Source organism: Lithobates pipiens, unplaced genomic scaffold, assembly GCF_037356315.1.
Source record: "Lithobates pipiens isolate NorthernLeopardFrog02 unplaced genomic scaffold, aLitPip1_a1.2 Scaffold_19, whole genome shotgun sequence".
Classification (NCBI taxonomy): domain Eukaryota; kingdom Metazoa; phylum Chordata; class Amphibia; order Anura; family Ranidae; genus Lithobates; species Lithobates pipiens.
Window position 1 is genome coordinate 467731579 of NW_027507764.1, and position 21643 is coordinate 467753221.

Consider the following 21643-nt stretch of genomic DNA (forward strand, 5'->3'; position numbering starts at 1 on the left):
AGTGCCAATTTGTGCCACCTATCAGTGTCCATCCGTGTCGCCCATCAGTGCCGCCTATCAGTGCCGCCTATCAGTGCCACATATCAGTGTCCATCAATGCCACATCATTGGTGCCCATCAGTGCCGCCTTATCAGTGCCCATCAGTGAAGGAGAAAACGTACTTATTTACAAAGTTTTGAAACTGAAACAAAAAAAACAACATTTTTTTTTCAAAATTTTCGGTATTTTTTTATTTGTAGCGCAAAAAATAAAAACCGTAGAGGTGATCAAATACCACCAAAAGAAAGCTCTATTTGTGGGAAAAAAATGATAAAAATTTCATTTGGGTACAGTGTAGCATGACCGCGCAATTGTCATTCAAAGTGCGACAGCGCTGAAAGCTCAAAATTGGTCTGGGCAGGAAGGTGTTTAAGTGCCCAGTATTGAAGTGGTTAAATATGTGCCTAACAAGTGTTTGGAGGTGTGTGTGTGTGTGTGTGTATGTGTGTGTAATGTGTGCTGCTTTTACTGGGGATCTAGCCGTTTTCATTCCCTGTTAAGCAGGAAAAGAAAAAAAAACTACTAAGTCCCATCATTGAACACTCACGGAGCTGTGTATTGTGAGGCTCAGTTGATTGTCGGATGCTGGCAGTCAATCATTGGCCAGGACCCAGTGATTGGCACCCGCTATCCAGAAATGCAGACTCACGTATACGTGTTCTGCCTCCTTCCTACCCTCCTCACCCACTTTTGGTCATTTTTTGGGGGGGGGGGGGGGCAGGTACCTGGCTTTGATAGGTACCCAATGCTAATTCTAGGCCTAGGCAATTCAAGTGGAAGTTAAGCTTCTCCTTCTCTGACCATAGCCTTCTGGGACATGTCGCAGGTCCCACAAGGCTGTTGGACCATTCACAAGTGCTGCACAGCTTACGCATGTGCAGCGGGCTGCCGGCTGTGAAGCTGCAGGGAGTTACAGTCGGCTTCCTAAAGTAAATGTAGCGCTACCCCCGGAGGAGATATTTGCCCGAAGACAGGCACCGTTGTCTACGGCGCATGCACCGTAGACCGCGGCGTGCAGTGCACTGAGCGCGGCATTTTCAACGACGGAGCTGCCGCGCGTGTCGGCTCCCGTGCGCATGCGCGGGAGTGACGTCATCGCGGCTTCGCCGAATGACAGCGGGGGAGCTGCGAGACCCCACCGAGAAGGATGGATGCGCCGGACAACAGGGGACAGCGGTGACTTCGCTGGCTCCTGTGTCAGGTAAGTGACACATAATGGACTACTATGCGATGCATAGTAGTCCATTATGCTTTACCTTTGCAGGGAATCAAAGAGGAAGTAAACTCATCAGAGTTTACTTCCTCTTTAAGGCCCATACATACGAACTGAAAAAAAATCGGAAGTGATGTCATGTATTTGTATTGTATTTTCGGACGACAACTATACTGAATAAAACGGAAATCATATGATCTGGTATCATACGAGGAAAATTTTTGTGCTTGTCCTATTGAATAATATTGGATGAATTGTCATGATCGACTTGCGAAAGCTCGGTACTAACAATCCAATTATCGTACGAACGCGGCAAAATTTTTATTTTTCGTCTGATTTTTGGTTCGTGTGTATGGGCCATTAGCCTGTCATTTCTTTGTACAGGCTGGGTGGCCGCAGCTATACACATACACCTGTGATCCCAGCCAAAATAATCCACTGATTCTTGCCACTGTAATCTGCTGCATACAAATAATCACCCGTCTGAAGAGGCTTAACAAGTTTATAGTCAATGTCTTCTCTGCCAGGAGTCATTAACCCCTTCAGCCCTGGAAGATTTTAACCCCTTGATCAGAGCACTTTTTGAGATTCGGCACTGCGTCGCTTTAACTGCCAATTGCGCAGTCATGTGACGTTGCATCCAAACAAATTTACGTTCTTTTTTCCTACAAATAGAGCTTTCTTTTGGTAGTATTTGATCACCTCTGTGGTTTTTATTTGTTACGCTATAAACAAAAAAATGTTGACAATTTAAAAAAAAAAAAAAACACAATATTTTTAACTTCTTGCTATAATAAATATCCCCCAAAAATATATAGAAATAACTTTTTTTCTTCGGTTTAGGTCAATATGTATTCTTCTACATATTTTTGGTTAAAAAAAAAAAAACGCAATAAGCGTATATTGATAGGTTTGCGCAAAAGTTATAGCGTCAACAAAATAGGGGATAGTTTTATGGCCATTTTATTATTCTTTTTTTTATTAGTAGTAATGGCGGCAATTTGTGATTTTTTATTGGGACTGCGACATTATGGTGGACACATCGGACACTTGACACAATTTTGGGACCATTATCATTTATACAGTGATCAGTGCTATAAAAATGCACTGATTACTGTGTAAATAACACTGGCAGTGAAGGGGTTAACCACTTAGGGGCAATGAAGGGGTTAAGTGTGACCTAGGAAGTGATTCTAACTGTGGGGGAGATGGGCTTCAACTCACATGACAGGAAGCAGTGATCTCTGTCATGTCACTAGGCAGAACAGGGAAATGTCTCGTTTACATAGGTACTTCTCCATTCTGCGGCTCCGTGACATGATCACGCTGTATGCAGCGGCGCGCCTCTTAAAGGGGACATATAGGTTTGCACATTTACCCCCCGCTGCCATTGTGCCGACGTATATCGGCGTGCGGCGGTCGGCAAGTGGTTAACGACATTCCTGTGCTGCAGTATGCTCAAACTATTGCTAAATATTATAAATATGCTACAAGCAGTGAGGTTTATATCCACAGTTTGTGGGTATAAGAGCAGGGCTCCCACGCAGCTTTCATACTTAACCACCTAGCTACTGCCGTATTAAAAAAGAAAAAAAAAAATCAGCGGGTAGGCGGATGCCTATTTTTGGAGCTGCATTTATAAATAGCTGCTGAAACTGAAACGGAATCTGAAAAATGGCCTGGTAATGAAGGGGTATATACAAGCTAATGCTCAAGTGGTAAAGTGACCTTGTCACTGAAAACAAAATACAATGAAAGTGTTGTAGTGATAGAAGTCACTTCATACTTGGCTATTTTGGTGCCAGTTCATAGAATCCTCACATCTGACACCCTAATGTAGTATTTGGCGCCTGTGTCACCTGCTGTCCTCTGCACTTCCTAACACCGACCTTATGTCATTACACCACTGTACAGCCGTGGAAAAAAAGTTTTGAGAACGACACAAATTTAAATTTTCACAGTCTGCTGCTTCGGTTTTTATGATGGCAATTTGCATATAACTCCAGAATGTTATGAAGAGTGATCAGATGAATTGCAATTAATTGCAAAGTCCCGCTTTGCCATGAAAATTAACTTAAATTCCATTAAAAAAATCAACTGCATTTGTGAAAAAGGCTTTAGGACACCCAAGAAAGTCCAGCAAATGCCGGGCCCGTCCATCTCCTACAGTTGATTCAGTTGTGGAATCGGGCACCACCAGTGCGGAGCTCAGGAATGGCAGAAGGTAGGTGTGAGTGTATCTGCACGCACAGCGAGGAGAAGACCTTTGGAGGAAGGCCTGGTGTCAAGAAGGGCAGCAAAGAAGCCACTTCTCTTAAAGAAAAAACATCAGGGACAGACTGATATTCTGCAAAAGGTACAGGGATTGGACTGCTGAGGACTGGAGTAAAATCATTTTCTCTGATGAATCCCCTTTCCGATTGTTGGCGGAATCTGGAAAAAGCCTTGTCTGGAGAAGAAAAGGTGAGCGTCCTGTATCATGCCAACAGTAAAGCATCCTGAGACCATTCATGTGTGGGGTTGCTTCTCACCCAAGGGAGTGGGCTCACTCACAATTTTGTATAAGAAAACAGCCATGGATAAAGAATGGTACAAAAACATCCTCTAAGAGCAATGTCTCCCAACCATCCAAGAACAGTTTGGTGAGGAATAATGCCTTTTACGGCATGATGGAGCACCCAAAACGTGGCAACTGAGTGCCTTGGAGAACAAAACATTGAAATTTTGGGTCCATGGCCAGGAAACTCCCCAGACATTAATCCCATTGAGAACTTGTGGTCAATCCTCAAGAGGTGGGTGAACAAAAAATAAATAAAAAATTCTGACAAACTCCAAGCATTGATTATGCAAGAATGAGCTGCCATCAGTCAGGATGTGGCCCAGAAGTGTATTGACAGCATGCCAGGGCAAATTGCAGAGGTCTTGAAAAAGAAGGGTCAACAATGCAAATATTGACTCTTTGCATAAACGTATTGTAATGTTCAATAACACCAAATATATAAAATAGTGCAGTGCTACCAAAAAATTGATACACATAACATGATCTCAGAAAATGAATAAATTGTGACAAAGAAATAAAATGAAGTTCATCAAAAAAACTGTCCATAAGTATCCAAAAACAAGAAAAAAGAAGAAAAAAGAAAAATTAATTGAAATGTGAAATTAACCACTTAATAACCGGCCTATAGCCAAATGACGGCTACAGGCCGGTTTGTTATCTGTGGGAGGCCGTCATATGACGTCCTCCCGGAGAATCGTTCGTGCGCGCCCCCTCGGGCGCGCACACCGGAACATCCGTGCTCGCCGGGTTCACGGGACCCGGCGCAACACGGATCGCGGTAAAGGACCAATAGCAGCGGTCCTTTACCACGTGATCGCTCCGTCCAATGACGGAGCGATCACAAAATGTAAACAAAAAACGTCATGGGGTCATGCAAAGTTCATCTCTCTCCTCTCCTCACACCGATGCAGCGTGAGAGGAGAGGAGAGCTACATAGTGAACCGTGAGTGGGAAAAACAGTGCCCAGCAGTGCCCCAGCAGTGCCCCAGCAGTGCTACAACAGTGCCCAGCAGTGCCCCAGCAGTGCTACAACAGTGCCCAGCAGTGCCACAACAGTGATCAGCAGTGCCACAACAGTGCCATCTGTCACCTCTGTGCCATCTGTCACCTCTGTGCCACCTGTGCCACACCTGTGCCACCCCTGTGCCACCAGATCCACACCAGATCCACACCAGTGCCACTACAGTGCACACCAGTGCCACACCAGTGCCACCTGTGCCCATCAGTGCCACCTGTGCCCATCAGTGCCACCTGTGCCCATCAGTGCCACATCAGTGCCGCCAGTGCCCCACCAGTGCCCCACCAGTGCCATCTGTGTGCTAGTCAGTGCCACCAGAGCCACACCAGTGCAACCAAAGCCACTATAGTGACATCAGTGCCGCCTGTGCCCACCAGTGCCGCCTGTGCCCACCAGTGCCGCCTGTGCCCACCAGTGCCATCTGTGTGCCCACCAGTGCCATCTGTGTGCCCACCAGTGCCACCAGAGCCACACCAGTGCAACCAAAGCCACTATAGTGCCCAGTGCCGCCTGTGTCCACCAGTGCCGCCTGTGTCCACCAGTGCCACCTGTGCCCACCAGTGCAGCCTCACCAGCCACCAGTATGGCAAAAAAATATTTTACTAGCGAGGAGGCCTACCAGCTTCTAAGTATAACCGATGAGAGCAGCACGGAGCTCTCTGATTCTCTGTCCAATTCGGATTCTGCCTATGAACCCGTTACAAGCAGCGGGTCTGATACTGAATCAGAAGAGGAATATGTGCCCGTGAAAAGAATGCGTTCTGGCGTGGAGCAGCAGCCTACTACCAGCAGCGCAGTGCCGTCCACCTCGAGAGCAGTGCCGTCCACCTCTAGAGCAGTGCCGTCCACCCCGAGAGCAGTGCCGTCCACCCCGAGAGCAGTGCCGTCCACCCCGAGAGCAGTGCCGTCCACCCCGAGAGCTGTCCCGAGAGCAGTGCCGTCCACCTCGAATAGGGGCCATGCCAGCCTTCCCTATGCCCTTCAACACCCCCTGTGGCTGCCCTCTAATTCCGGAGAAGCAAATATGCCCCCCTTCACCGCCCAGCCAGGTGTCCAGGTGAACACCAATGATTTTTCAATGCTAGATTTTTTTCATTTGGCTTTCACCGAAGACTTACTATCATCCATTGTGGCCCAGTGCAACCTCTACGCACAGCAGCACATAGTAAGCAACCCTGGCTCTAGTTATGCCCGTCCCTTTCAGTGGAGAGAACTAACTGTAGAGGAATTCAAAATTTTCTTAGGCCTAACATTTTCTATGGGACTTTCAAAAAAAAAACAATTGTACTCCTATTGGTCTACCAAACCTGTCCACCACATGCCACTCTTCTCATCCCTTATGCCAAGATCACGATACGTAATGATTATGCGGTTCCTCCACTACAATGACAACACCCAGTGCCTTCCCCGAAATGACCCAGCTTTTGACAAACTATTTAAAATTCGGCCACTCCTAAATTATTTCTCTGAAAAATTTCCCCAATTATATACCCCCGAACAGAATATTTCCGTGGATGAGTCCCTTGTAAAATTCTCAGGCAGGCTTGGCATCAAACAGTTTATCCCCAGCAAAAGGGCCCGATATGGGGTTAAAATGTACAAACTTTGTGACCGAGCCACGGGATACATCTACTCCTTCCTTGTGTACAAAGGGAAGGACTCCCAACTGCACCCCCCTGAATGCCCAGAGTACATTGGAGCCAGCGGAAGAGTGGTCTGGCATCTTGTCTATCCACTCCTTGGAAAGGGATACCATCTTTATGTGGATAATTTTTATACGAGCTTGCCCCTCTTCCGCAATCTTCACAGGAGAGACACCCCAGCATGTGGTACAGTGAGACCCAATAGAAAGGGCTTCCCGCAAAAACTCGTCAATGAAAAGTTACAACGAGGGGAGACAGCATCTTTGCGGAACCAGGAGCTATTGGCTGTCAAGTGGAGGGACAAACGAAACGTCCACATGCTGACGACAATACATAATGACACCTACATAGAAGTCTCCAGAAGAAACGGCCCAATCCAGAAACCAGTCTGCATCTATGATTACAATTTGTTTATGGGAGGAGTGGACTTTAACGATCAGATGATTGAACCATACCTTCCCACAAGAAAATCCCGCCACTGGTATAAAAAAGTGTCCATTTATCTTTTCAGTTTGGCCATGTATAACACTTATGTCCTTTACCAAAAATCTACAGAAAACCCCGTATCCTATTTGTACTACCAAGAAGAAGATATTTCCACCCTTTTGTACCCTGAAGGCCCACCAGAAACTATTCGCTCTGATTGTGTGAGCAGACTCCACGAACGCCACTTTCCTGACAAAATCCCCCCCAGTGAAACAGGCTGCAGACGTCAGAAAAAATGCCGGGTGTGCTCCAGAGGAGGAATTAGAAGAGACACCACATTTTATTGTCCCGATTGTCCTTCCCAACCAGGCCTCTGTATAGGTGAATGCTTCCACCGTTACCATACTTCTCTACATTATTAGGGAAGTATGGTAAACGTAATTCTCATTTCCTGTCATTTTCCTCCACACCCCTTATGCCACTGCACTGAACTGTACATACCTCTGCCTTCTCCGACACCGACCCTGGCCTGTTATACGACCAAGCTTTTGCCTAACGCTAAACATACCTCTGCCTTCTCTGGAACTGACCCTGGCCTGTTATACGACCAAGCTTTTGCCTAACGCTAAACATACCTCTGCCTTCTCCGGAACTGACCCTGGCCTGTTATACGACCACGCTTCTGCCTAACGCTAAACTGTACCTGCCTCTGCCTTCTCTGGAACTGACCATGGACTGTTTGACCACGTTTTTTGCCTGCCTCTTGGATTGATCTTTTACCCTGCTATGCTAGTGGGAACAAAAGGGGTCTCACATATGTGAGGGGCTCCAGAATAGTTTTTCTGGATGAAGAAAACTAATTTTTTAGTTTTCTTATTCCCGAATTAGGGACTGGAGACTCAGAGGCTTCAAAGAGATTTGGGCGGGAGAAGCCTCTACCCCTTTCCCCATTATTTCATAGCCTGCTACTTGGACCATGTTCCTGCTTACTACCAGGATGGACAATATTCCTGCCTGCTGCCTGGACAATTCCATTCACTGTCGCTAACCACGTCCCTGCCTGCTGCCTGGATCAGGGCTCTCCTGCGGACAATTGGACTACTAAAACCACAGGTAATTTTTTGTTTACCCCTTACTTGGTATGTATGTGCTATGTTAGAAATATGAAGGGCCTTCAAAAATGTGATAGATTGTAAGGAAATTGGATGCGCAAGTTATGTTCCTAGAACATCTGATGATTCTTCTAAGATGTTGGGCCTCTATGTGGCCAGGCTGTGTAAAAGTCTCACACATGTGGTATCGCCATACTCAGGAGGAGTAGCAGAATATATTTTGGGGTGCCATTTTTGCTATGTACATGCTATGTGTTGGAAATATCTTATAAATGGACAACTTTTTGTAAAAAAAAATGCATTTTCATTTTTTTTTCCACATTTTCCAAAAACTTTGGGAAAAAAATTAACCATTCAAAGGACCCATTATGCCTCATAGATTATACGTTGGGGTGTTTGCTTTCCAAAATGGGGTCATTTTATGGGAAATTCCATTGTCCTGGTGCTCCAGGGCCTTCAAAAGTGTAATAGGTGGTTGAGAGATTAGATGGGTAATTTATGCTCCTAGAACGCCTGAAGTTGCTACTTCAATGTTGGGCCTGTGTATGTGGCCAGGCTGTGTAAAAGTCTCACACATGTGGTATCGCCATACTCAGGAGGAGTAGCAGAATATATTTTGGGGTGTCATTTTTGCTATGTACATGCTATGTGTTGGAAATATCTTATAAATGGACAACTTTTTGTAAAAAAAATGCATTTTCATTTTTTTTTCCACATTTTCCAAAAACTTTGGGAAAAAAATGAACCATTCAAAGGACTCATTATGCTTCATAGATTATACATTGGGGTGTTTGCTTTCCAAAATGGGGTCACTTTGTGGGCGTTTCCATTGTCCTGGTGCTCCAGGGCCTTCAAAAGTGTAATAGGTGGTTGAGAGATTAGATGGGTAATTTATGCTCCTCGAACGCCTGAAGTTGCTACTTCAATGTTGGGTGTGTGTATGTGGCCAGGCTGTGTAAAAGTCTCACACATGTGGTATTGCCGTACTCAGGAGGAGCAGCAGAATTTATTTTGGGGTTTCATTTGTTGAATGTACATGCTGTGTGAGAGAAATAACCTGTTATAATGACAATTTGGTGTGAAAAAAAATTAAATTTAAAAAAATCTTCATTTTGCAAAGAATTGTGGGAAAAAATGACAAGTTCAAAAAACTAACGGTGCCATGTACTAAATACCTTGGAATGTCTACTTTCCAAAATGGGGTCATTTGGGGGGTTTTTGTACTTTACTGGCTTGTTAGGGTCTCAAGAAATGAGATAGGCTGTCAGTACATCAGGTGTGATCAAATTGATACATTTTCAGCGATTGGCACCATAGCTTGTACACCCTATAACTTTCACAGAGAATAAAAAATTTCCACTAATTTGGATTATTTTTACTAAAAAGATATTTAGCAGTATACATTTTTGGCCAAAATTATGAAGAAAAATTACTTATTTACAAAAAAAATTAATAGAAATGAAGAAAAAAGCATTTTTTTACAAAATTTTCGGTATTTTTTCATTTATAGCACAAAAAATAAAAACCCAGAGGCGATCAAATACCACCAAAAGAAAGCTCTATTTGTGTGAAAAAAAGGACGAAAATTTCATATGGGTACAGTGTTGCATGACTGAGTAACTGTCATTCAAATTGTGAGAGCACTGAAAGCTGAAAATTGGTCTGGTTATTAAGGGTGTTTAAGTGCCCAGTTGTCAAGTGGTTAAGTTGCAGTGTCTCAGAAGAGTAATGTCCACAAGTGGTGAATAAACCAGATAGCAATATGCATGAGAGAACCAGCTTTTCTAAATCCTCTGTGAAACCACCACCAATATAGAAGATAGCAGCTTACCAGAATGCAATGGCTTCCAAACTAACGGAAAAGCCAAAAGCGCTGTAGGGAAATACTTTCCCCAGGTATATCCATAGAGGTACTAGCGGTCCTGACATGCTTCGAATTACAATCTCATACACAATGCATATACATTTAAAATATAAAGGATCATAGTGTGATACTGTGTAAAATGTTGTTTAACCACTTAAGCCCCAGAAGGATTTTCCCCCTTAATGACCAGGCTATTTTTTGTGATACGGCACTGCGTCGCTTTAACTGACAATTGCACGGTCATGTAACGCTGTACCTAAACAAAATTAACATCCTTTTTTCCAACAAATAGAGCTTTCTTGAAGCCGTAAGCTGTCACAGCCGGGTGCCCACAATTGCTATGATGGCGTTACGGAGAGGAGGAGGAGAGGAGGGAAGCTCAGGGTGAACACATCGCTGGACTGTGGGGCAGGTAAGTGTCGGTTTATTGAAAGTCAGCAGCTACACTTTTGCACTTTTTTAACAAACTAAAAAAGCTTCTGCCTTTGCAATGCCTTGAAAGGGAACCCCACAAAGAAAAAAAAAAGAAAAATAATAAAAGACCATACCAGACCAAAAAGTATCCGAGCATGCAGGAAAGGGGGGGTAATGAGCAAGCGAGCCCCCCCCCCCCCTGGACCATACCAGGTTACATGCCCTCAACATGGGGGGGGGTGGGTGCTTTTGGGGCAGGGAGGGCTCCCCCACCCCAAAGCACCTTGTCACCATGTTGATGTGGACAAGGGCATCTTCCCCACAACCCCGCCGCGGTCTCCCTGACCGTGGGTCCTGCGGACTCGATGTCCATAGGGTGCCCGCGATCATGCCACGGAGAGGAAGAATGGGGAGATGCTTTTGTAAACAAAGCATTTCCCCGTTCTACCTTGTGACATGACAGAGATCACTGCTCTTCCAAGCGACTGTACTTCCAAGTGCACTTGCAGTGCAAATTGGATTTGCCTTTCGTAAATAACCCCCAATATCACCTAATGCAAAACAGAGCACAGCAAGTCAGTTCTATTCACTAAGAAACAACACAAAGAGAGCAATACTAAACCTACAATAGAGTAGAGTAAAGATGGTCAAAAAGGCTTTTCATCCACACATTTGAAGTGGATGGGGGAATCCATCCTGCTGTATCTTTGTATTCTGATAGTGGGGAGCACATGCAGCATTGATTGAGCAGAAATTTTCCAACAGGCTATATTTAAACACAGGTCAAAACATCTGTTCAAGTACAGTGCCCATACATGGATCAAACTAACAGATTTGCAATCCATGTACAACCATAACCATGCCATTTCTAGCATCTAGTGTGCAGAGGGTAAAGACTCTGCAGTAGCTTTCTCATTCAGATGAAACGGACTTCATAGAAGTTGTGTGCACCACATTGATCACAGCAGCTGTGACTGGCACCCCCTGAAGCCCAGCGTACCTATGACAGTCAGTGGGTCCTGTGAGAGACTGCATACTTACCAACTGTCCCAAATTTCCCAGGACATTCCTGGGATTTTGACCTTTCCTGATTTTATCATTTCCCGGGAAATTTTTTTTTCCCCCGATTTTTCGTTTCTCCCCGCCGTCTCCGCTAGAGGTCCATGGGCGGCGGAGACAATGAGAGAGAGACAGCCGGGTGGCTGACAATAGAAACTGAGCTGCAGCACCGATCACCCCCCGCCCCGCTGCCAGTCTGTTTGTGACCTGTTGTGGAAAGCGCTGGGCGGCGCCGCAGCTCAATTTCTATTGTAGCCATTCGGCTGGCTCTGCCTCTATCTTGATTACCTCGGCCTGTTACTAATAACGTACGGTAATGGCTGCAGGCACGGCGGATGTAAGGAGAGACTCTGCTGGGGACACCAAAATGTAAGGAGGGGCTCCGCTGGGGACACCTGATGCACAGAGGGGCTCCGCTGGGGACACCTGATGCACAGAGGGGCTCCGCTGGGGACACCTGATGAACAGAGGGGCTCCGCTGCCAGGGACAGAGATCTGTAAGGAGGGCCTCTGCCAGGGACAGAGATCTGTAAGGAGGGCCTCTGCCAGGGACAGAGATCTGTAAGGAGGGCCTCTGCCAGGGACAGAGATCTGTAAGGAGGGCCTCTGCTTCTGGGGGCATCTGATGTAAGGACGGACTCCGCTGGGGGCACCTGATGGCATCTGGTGGCAGGCGACATGGCAGGTGAAACGCTCAGGGGTCCTCGATTCTGGATTATGGTGAGCTGAATGATTTCATTCTATATTACAATGTAATACTAGTAATAATGCGCTTCAATCCTCCTGACACAACAATCATGGTGCTGGGATGATTGAAGCGCTAACCACAGGTGTTTGGAGTATCTTTATCTGCTGATTTGTTAATCTCTGGAATACACATTTCTATTGTGGTTTAGGATCTGGGCCTGCTGTCCCTCCATCCCCCTTTCCTTCCCTCCTCCTTTCTTTCTCCCTCCCTCTTTTCCCCTTTCTTTCTCCATCTCTCAATCATCGCACCAAACATTGCATAGATCGCTGCACAAAATTGTGATGATCTTTCCCCGGAAGTGGGAGCGGTTTTAACAGGTATCCACTCCCCCGAGAGGGCCAAATGTGGCACCGGAGGGGAGTGGGGGGAGAATGAGATCTGCTCCATTTCTGGGCTTATAAAGATTAGCAGCATTTTAATCTCTATTACAATATGTTTCCACATTTGAGTAAAAAAGCATTCTACTGGCCTAGACTATTGCATTATTCTGCCCTTTGGAAAGCATTCACAACCATACGCATTTGTTTTTTTACAGGTTTAAATGTGTACATGCATTTGATTCTGTTCAAAATCTAGTCTCAGAATGAGTCTTTGATGTTTTGCTTTTTTTTTTTGCCTTTAAGAGCTCCTCTTATACTCTTGAAAATGCCTGTGTGTGCAAGGACACATAGGGGGTGATTTACTAAAACTGAAGTGTGCAAAATCAGGTGCAGTTCTGCATAGAAACCAATCAGCTTCCATTTTTTATTTATTTTTTGTCCAAGCTCAAAAAACAAACATTTTATACTCACAGCGGTGTTTGATTGCTCAGTTCTCATACAGAGATGTAGCATCAGATCAATGCTGCATCTGCCCCCTGCCTGTGTTCTGCCGTATAGTGTCCGGCCATCATATAGCGTCCGCCCCGTACTGCGCATACACAGTACGGAGCAGACGAAGTTTCAGAAAATTTCCGAAGCTGAACGGCGGCTGCGCCGTGAGTGGAGGTGGTAGCCCCACCATCCAAGCGGACATAGGGTTGTGAGTATTAAGGGGCCCCTCGCGGGCGAGCTTCGCTCGCCATGCTTCGGGCTCGGCCTCGCTGTGCTCGGCTCTTTTTTATTCCTACTCTATGTCCACTTGGATAGTGGGGCTAGAACCTGGACTCACGGCGCAGGCGCCGTTCATCCTCGGCAATTTTCGGAATCTGTGTTGCTGTGTACTGCGCATGCGCAGTACACAGCGGACACTATCCGATGGAGGACGTTATTAGACAAGACACCGGCTCTGTGTGAGAACTGGGCAATCAAACACCACTGATCGCTCAGTTTTCCCACTCCATTCTGAGCAGAAAGCTGTGACTGTCAGAGGCTCTCTGCTCTGATGTCCCCCCCCCCCCCCCCCCCAGCGTTCGCTTTGAGCACTGGGTGGTGGAGAGGCTTAGCCAGGTGCTGGTCCGAGCATCTGGGTGGATCCTGACCATTTGGTCGGGATCTTTTCTGAGCCTGGACCGGCTGAGGGACGTCAGCCAATAGAGGCTGTTAGCCCTCTGTTGGCTGTAAATGGGTCACAGGCGTGCAGAATGATCTGCACTACTGTGACCTATAGAAGTATAGCCAAAATAGTTTTGGTTAGACTTCTCCTTTAATTGAACAAGCTGAACTTAGCACAGCTGCACCAGATTTTGCAACCTCCAGTTTTAGTAAATCAACCCCATAGGCTTACACAGAGGGGCTTTTACAGGCTAACAAAAATAAGAAATAAAATAAATACCAGTAAAATGTATGAGCCCTAACTGACCAACCGTTTTCAGAAGCCATTGGCCACCTTTATGACTGATCTGGTTTTATTGCAATTGTATCTCAGGCTTCTTGTTTTTTTATTTTTTTGTTTTTTTTTTAAGTATTTTTGATTTTTTGTTTTTGGTCGGCGAGATGAAGTCTCAATAGCTTACAGAGATGACCTTGCTTTTGCTTTGTCTCTTAATTGAGAATCTGAAGAATTATAGATCGATATGATAGAGATAATGTGTTGTAACAAATGGATGTCAAGGAAGAGCATAGGAAATTTGATATTTACATCCACTGCCTTGTGCCAAAAAGTGGCTTAGGTGAGCAATTTCCTCCCTTCTGTCCTTTTATATAATTGGAAGGGTGCCTGCAGTTTCACCTCTCATATAGGAGAAGCTATTAAAAGGAAAATAAACTAAAAAATATATATATATATATATTTTTTTTTTTTAACCTTATCAAGTTTTAAAATGCTAAAATTAAACGTCCTGCCTAGAAGCTGGCTTACAAGAAGTCCACTATTAGCTTTACTAGACAATCTTCTTTTGCATTCATTTGGTCTCATTCTGTGACCGGGACCTAGCTTTATATAAAAGACAAAACATTTTTTGAGTGATGAAGGGTTAGGCCCTCTGCCTACATGTTTATTGTAGTCGGTGTCCCTGCTGGAGAGATTCATCCCTTTATTTGTCCTGGGTTGATATGAGAGCAAGAAGCAAGTGGAAATTTTCCAATGAGTACGAATGTTCCGGTGTTTAAAGCGGAGTTTCAGGCTTTTTATGTTTATTAAAAGTCAGCAGCTACAAAAAGTGTAGTTGCTGACTTTTAATAAACAGACACCTGTTCCACAGTCCAGCGATGCGGTCAAACGGAGCGTCGCTCCTCTCCCCCTCCTCTCTCCGCCGGCGCCTCCATTGCCACTCTGGGCACCCGGCCGTGACAGCTTTTGGCTTCACGGCCGGGCATGCACGGCGCATATGCGAGTCGCGCTGCACTCCTGGACAGGCCATCTCCTGGGACACGTGACAGGTCGTCTGGAGGGAGGGGCCGCCTAAGGCGAAAGAAGGAGTCACCTTGGTGGTCCCTGGACAGAAAGAGGAAGTGGGACAGGAAGTCCCCCTCATAACGAAGCCCCCACTCCCCCCCGAATAAAAATTACATACCAAATGCGGCATGTTTAAAGCAGAAGTTCCAAAGCAAGGTGAATTGCCCTCACTTTGGGGAGATTTCCTTTAACATCCTGTTGAGTTTACAAGACAGAAAGAAGAAAGTTCTCTCCAACGGGACACAGACAGCAATGATAAAGGTTTTACACCTTCCCTACTCTAATGCCCCGTGCACGCGGTTGGACTTTCCGACGGCAAATGTACGATCGGAGCTTGTTGACGGAAATTCCGACCGCGTGTAGGCTCCATCGGACAGTTTCCATCGGAATTTCCGTCGCACAAAATTTGAGATCTGGTTCTCAAATTTTCCAACAACAAAATCCGTTCATTTAAATTCCTATCGTGTGTACACAATTCCGATGCACAAAGTTCCACACATGCTCGGAATCAAGCAGAAGAGCCGCACTTCATTTTTCTTAGCTCATTGTATGTGTTGTTTGTCACCGAGTTCTTGATGTTCAGAAATTCCGACAACTTTTTGCGACCGTGTGTATGCAGGACAAGTTTGAGCCAACATCCGTCTGAAAAAATCCCATGGATTTTGTTGTCAGCATATGCAATCGTGTGTACGTAGCTTTAGACTTAAAAAATAGGTTATGGCTCTACAGACACACTTTGAGCAGCACCCCCTGTCCCTTGCCATTGTACAAGCTTTACTGGAAGCTGGAATGGCAGCTGTCAGGGCTTAGCCATCAAGTTAAACCTCAGTAACAAAGGAAAACCAAAATCAGAGAAGGACAATGAAAAGGCTTTTCTTGGCAATAAAGGTAACAGCAGGCTTATTATAGCGTCCAATTGTCCTAGTCTTATGCTTCAACTGACCTGCTAACAAGAGCACGAAAATTACCGCTACCTTCATCTTATAAAAAGAGGCACTCAGATAGAAAAAGCTTCATATAGTGCAGTATGAAATATGTTTTACCACTGATTTCATACTGCACTATAGAAAGCTTTTTATAGCTATAGTTAATTTGTGCAGAATATACTTGGAACCTTTGTTGGATGGTGAACCTGATAGGAATTTGTACAGAAAGTTGGAAAGAACAAAAAATAAGCTTCATGGCTTCCTTCACATATATGCAAATTGGATGCATTTTGAACCGCATCCGATTTGAATGACATGCGAATCAACCCGGTGCAGCAGCAGTGCGAATTTAAAAAAAAGAGTCCTGTGCGTTTTACTGCGGTGCGGTTCAGATGCGAATTCCAGGCTCATTGCCTTCTATGGGAACGCATTTGAATTGCACATTGGATCAGTTTTGAACACGAATTTGATTCAAAAACGTGACCCCAAAGCACATTGTGCCCATGTTTATGGGAACAAGGGCCTCTTCCCCACAACCCTGGTCGGTGGTTGTGGGGGTCTGCAGGCAGGGAAATTATCAGAATCTGGAACCCTGCTCCCCTCCCTATGTGAATGAGTAGGGGTACATTGCACTCCTACTCAATCACTGAAAAAAAGTGTCAAATAGAAATAAAGACACAGTTTTTGGCAATTCCTTTAATAAAAATAAAACAAATTGTCCCATGGTGTAGATCCATTGGAACGAGGTGCTTTGGAGTGGGGGGTTGGGGAAGAGCCCCCCCCCCCATGTTAAGGGTTGTGGTGTGGAATGGGTCAGAAAGGGAGGGGAGGGCACTTGCTTGTCCCCCTACCTTTCCTGGTCTGCCAGGCTGCATGCTTGGCTTGTTATGGATTAGGAGGATGGAGGGGGGGGGGGGGTGGCCCATAATGTTTTTTTTCACTTTTTTTTTGTCTGCAAGGTTTTTTTTTTTCCACAGTTGACGAGTCACCCGCTGTTAAGGACAGGGCGGCCAGCTTCCTGGCCCGCTCCTTAACAACCAGATAATGTTAAAGACGCCAGCTCCAAAAATTTGTATCTGAACCGCATCTAAATTGCAGTGAAAACAGAAGGGAAGTTTGCACCGGACATGTGTGAACCTAGCCTTAATGACTTATTAGGAGTCCTAAAATCTAGTGAATGTGTCTTACTGGAGTGCAGGTGACTGAGTTGTGGATATCACTTTGTGAAAATGCCACATTGTTTTTGGAGAATTCCACTACATGGACTGATTAATTATTGGAATGTCATTTTATATGTGTATCATATAATATGGATGTTTTTTGGTGGCCTTTAAGATGAAGGTTTTAGGTTGTTGGTTTGGTGAACTTTAAGTTAATGGCTTTGGGTTGAAGACTTAGTAGCACTAAGCCACACAAAGCCCTGGTACACACGGTCGGAGATTCAGACGGAATGTGTCTGATCGGAGCGCTTTGTCGGATATTCCGACTGTGTGTGGTCTGCATTGGACTGTTCCTGACGGACCAAATTTTCCAAACATTAGGGAGCATACATTTATACGAAACCTACATTTTGATAAAGGGCCCAGGTAATTTCATAAATGTGCTTGACCTACACAGGGAAGAAATTGAAAGGAAGAAAATGCAGTATTTTTCAAATGACAAGTCTCTTACCTAGGTAGAGTGAAGCATTGTCCTTCTTGACATTGTCATCTAAGTAAGTTGGACCCAGGGTGTAAATGGGTGTGGATCCCATACCAATGAGAATCTGAGCACAGATGAATAAAGCTACATAAAGGGAATGGTCTTTCCCTCCCGAGTCCTCTGGGCACATTGATGACTCTAACAGATCTTTGCCAGTTGTATTGCCATTCATACACAACCCCTTTGCGTCAGAAGAGTTCATTTCCTGAATTTGATATGGTGGAGAGATGAAATGAGGTAAGGAAAAAAGAGCTGCTCCTACGGCAATAAATAAACCACCTACTGCTAGCCAGCGTGGCCTGCGACCTCGTCCTCCAAAGTAGCTGATGAAAACCACCACTAAAAGGCTACCAATATCAAAACAGCTGACCAGAAGACCAGACTCAGAACTCTTCAAGCTATACCGTCTTTCAATAGTGGTTATCACACTGCTTAAATAACCAGACACCATCAAGGACTGGATGAAAGTTAAAAAGCACATGCAGACAAGGAAACATCGGGAATCCGTCAATGTTACACCAAAACCCCAACTGGTTTTTATTGTAGAAAGTGTCATTGATTGAGAGACGCCTTTTTTATTGTTGGTAGTGCTAGTGGATTCTATTTTATCTGTGTTTCCCGCACCTAGAAAACTGGATGCAGCAAAAGAAAAGATGGTCCTACTAGAGGGTGCGCTGCTTTGAGTGGACAGGTTTCTATGATGGCCAACTCTGAAATCCGATTCCTTTTGAACACCATACAAAAAACTTCTTGTTTGTGATGTGTCTACAACGTTTGACTCAAATTCTTGAAAGGTTGATTTACAACACCCATTTAAGACAGGCAAACTTAGCGACCGATAGCTGTCAATCTTCTCTGCGGGATCCCTCTGCTCTTCATGATGGTTGCCCTCAGAATGATAGGAGGCACCGAACAGCTTTGGACTGGGTTGTTCTACAGCCATGGTCAGAAAATGTTCTGGGACACAATGACTAAAACATGAAATGATATGAAAGAATTCCTAAAGCCATCATCATATAATCCATTTTACACGGCTTCCCATTTTTCCTGTCTATAGATAGTCAGATGCTGCACTGGGTTTTTACTATCCATGAAGGTGCTATTAGAAATTTTAAAGTCTTTCCGAAAAATGTCCTCTGAATAAACACCGATACAGCCAAGCAGCAGTCCCTGTACTGATTCAATGTAAACTGTTCCATCCGGATAAAATGACGATCAACAAAGAGGGGGCACTAGAGAAGGTCAGGCCTCAGAGCCGCGATACAGTACTTGGCCATTCTGCAATCCCCATCACCTTTCACAGCTCTGGTTCCACCACGGACAGCAGTTCTTTCGTCCCCATTGTCTCCAGCAAATATCTCCACTGGCAGTTTTGCTGATCTGTAATGCATGGAGAGAAAGCAAAGAAGGTCAGCATACTGCTTCCGTCAGCAAAGCATGGCACAAGCTTATAAGAACCTTAAGTGCTGTTTGCGCACGCTAAGCTTCACAGTTTTTCTCTCACCCTGCTTTCTGATTTTTGCTCTTAAAGAACTATAAGCTATTACGGTGTAATATTCAAAATATGCCAAGTGTAATTATCTTTCCTAATGTTAAATCCTCACAAGGATTGTGGAAAACACACCAACTAGGTTTACATTTAGGGTTCCCGAGTCTAACAAGGAGAACTAAACAAGTTATATGGATGTCAGGGAACCATGAAACGAGAACATGTGCCGCCAGCACACAATGGATCCTTAACATACCAAAACGTTTATTGAAGCGATCACATCACAAACGGCACTAGGGAAACATTTCAAGGCCGCACAGGAATGTCATCAGACACGGGGATGATAGACAAAGAGGTCCTGCGTAGCCTCAAAAAGTTGAGCTGTCCTTGACTGTGATGCGATTGCTTCAGTAATCCTCTCAAAGCTATATTAAGGATCCATACTGCGCTGGGGACATACACTGTATTACCAAAAGTATTGGGACGCCTGCCTTTACACGCACATGAACTTTAATGGCATTGTCACCAATGGTTGGTCCACCCTTTTTCAGCTATAACAGCTTCAATGTTCTGAGAAGGCTGTCCACAAGGTTTATGAGTGTGTGTATATGGGAATGTTTGACCATTCTACCAAAGGTGCATTTTGTGAGGCAAGGCACTGATGTAGACGAGAAGGCCTGGCTCGCAGTCTCCGCTCTAATTTATCCCAAAGATGTTTTATTGGGTTGAGGTCAGGACTCAGTCAGTCCTGACCTCAGACTGGCCAGTGTACAGGCCAGTCAGGTTCCTCCACCCCAAACTCGCTCATCCATGTCTTTATGGACCTTAATTTGTGCACTGGTGTGCAGTCATGTTTGAACAGGAAGGGGCCATCACCAAACTGCCCCCACAAAGTTGGCAGCATGACATTTTCCGAAATGTCTTGGTTTGCTGAAGTCTCTGAAGCCCAACCCCTGAAAAACAACCTTAATCTCCCCCTCCACCAAATGATTTGGACTGGTGCACAAACCAAAGTCCATAAAGACATGGATGAGCGAGTTTGGGGTGGAGGAACTTGACTGGCCTACACAGAGTCCTGACCTCAACCCGAAAGAACACTTTTGGGATGAATTAGAGCGGAGACTGCGAGCCAGGCTTTCTCGTCCACAATTGTGCCTGACCTCATAAATGTGCTTCTGGAAGAATGGTCAAACATTCCCATAGACACTCTCCTAAACCTTGTGGAAGCCTTCCCAGAAGAGTTGAAGCTGTTATAGCTGCAAAGGGTGGGCCAACCCAATATTGAAGTCTATGGACTAAAACTGGGATTCCATTAAAGTTCATCTGTATGTAAAGGCAGGCATCTGAATACTGACTACTTTTGGTAATATAGTATATATATATATATATATATATATATATATATATATATATATATATATATATATATATATATATATATATATATACACACACACACACACACACTGTAGATTTATATATTACGGCAAAGCAACAGTTAAGCTAGGGCTCAATAATATCGTACAGAGGAACCTTCTCTTGAACCTTTCAGCTCTTGAGGCGCCAGATCACTGAAGCACAATTCTGCATCTAGAGGCTCAAACAGATAACATTAAAATAGCACACGGAGGAAGAGCCAGCTAGCCATATACATGGCAATTAAATCAAGTAATCAGACTTTCAAAATTAATTTTTGGTACAAAATTGCACTGCAATCGAGGACCTATTATGGTGGGGGGTTTTTTTTTCAACTATATAGACAAGAATGCTAGTGTAACCGATAATACTTCTCAAACTGTAGGTGAATTTTGTTTATAAATTATATATTTTGGTAAAAAATAAATGCAATAAAGTGAAAACATTTGGCAAAACAAAAAAAAAAACAAAGAAGTTATCACACAAAAATAAATAAATAAATAAAAAGCAGACAAAAAAATAGTTAATATGCTTTAAAATTAACATGCCTACAAACTTCAATTTGTAAATATATCCCTCCGATCAATATAAGAATTGGATCAAATTAAAATTTCATGCAAAGTAATGCACACTGGATTGACACAAGCCCACTTTCCCCATTTCACAACTAATTGAATTCTGAAGGCTGGTCAAAACTGTGGGTGATCGATTGTTTGTTTAGTTCTGGCGATTACGTTTGATGATATTTGCAATTCGCAGTGGATGGAAAGTGGTTAATAGTAAAAGAAACCATTCATACGGATGGCCAACATTAGAACGATCATTTTCAGACACCATAAAATGTATAAATGACCCCTTTTTCTGTTTTTGCCTTTTATCTAATTTCTTTACTGTTTGGTCTTTACAAGCCATCTGGCTTTCCCAGTATGAATCACGGAGGACGTTTATTAGGCAGATGGGATTGACCATGATGTGACTGGTAATTTAGGGTTTATTTACTCACAAAGACAACCAGCAAAATAGCTACATTTTCAAGCAGCAGTTGCATGGACTGCTCACCAACCCAGCTTTATGTTGTCTACAGTGGGGCCTCATCAATCACTAGTCAAAAAACAGATGTTAGGAAAGTCATGAAAGGTTTTATTTTTTTTTATTTTTTTTGTGTGTAAATCTAAAGAATATTTTACAGAGATTCAAACA

General features: G+C 44.3%; 1 protein-coding gene across 2 annotated transcripts in view; it reads right to left on the reverse strand.

Annotated features, from left to right (window-relative positions):
* Positions 1 to 21643, reverse strand: part of SLCO5A1 (solute carrier organic anion transporter family member 5A1) — a 153696-nt gene that overhangs the window by 128605 nt on the left and 3448 nt on the right. Inside the window, exons 1-2 of one of the 2 annotated variants that reach the window (XM_077492847.1) lie at positions 20553 to 20665; positions 17509 to 18918 (exon numbers count right to left, since the gene is read on the reverse strand). In XM_077492847.1, coding sequence (XP_077348973.1) covers positions 17509 to 18481 — 973 coding nt within the window. In that variant the 5' untranslated portion in view covers positions 18482 to 18918; positions 20553 to 20665. Of the gene's footprint in view, positions 1 to 17508; positions 18919 to 20552; positions 20666 to 21643 lie in introns of those variants that run through there. The other variant, XM_077492846.1, reaches the window with a different exon arrangement.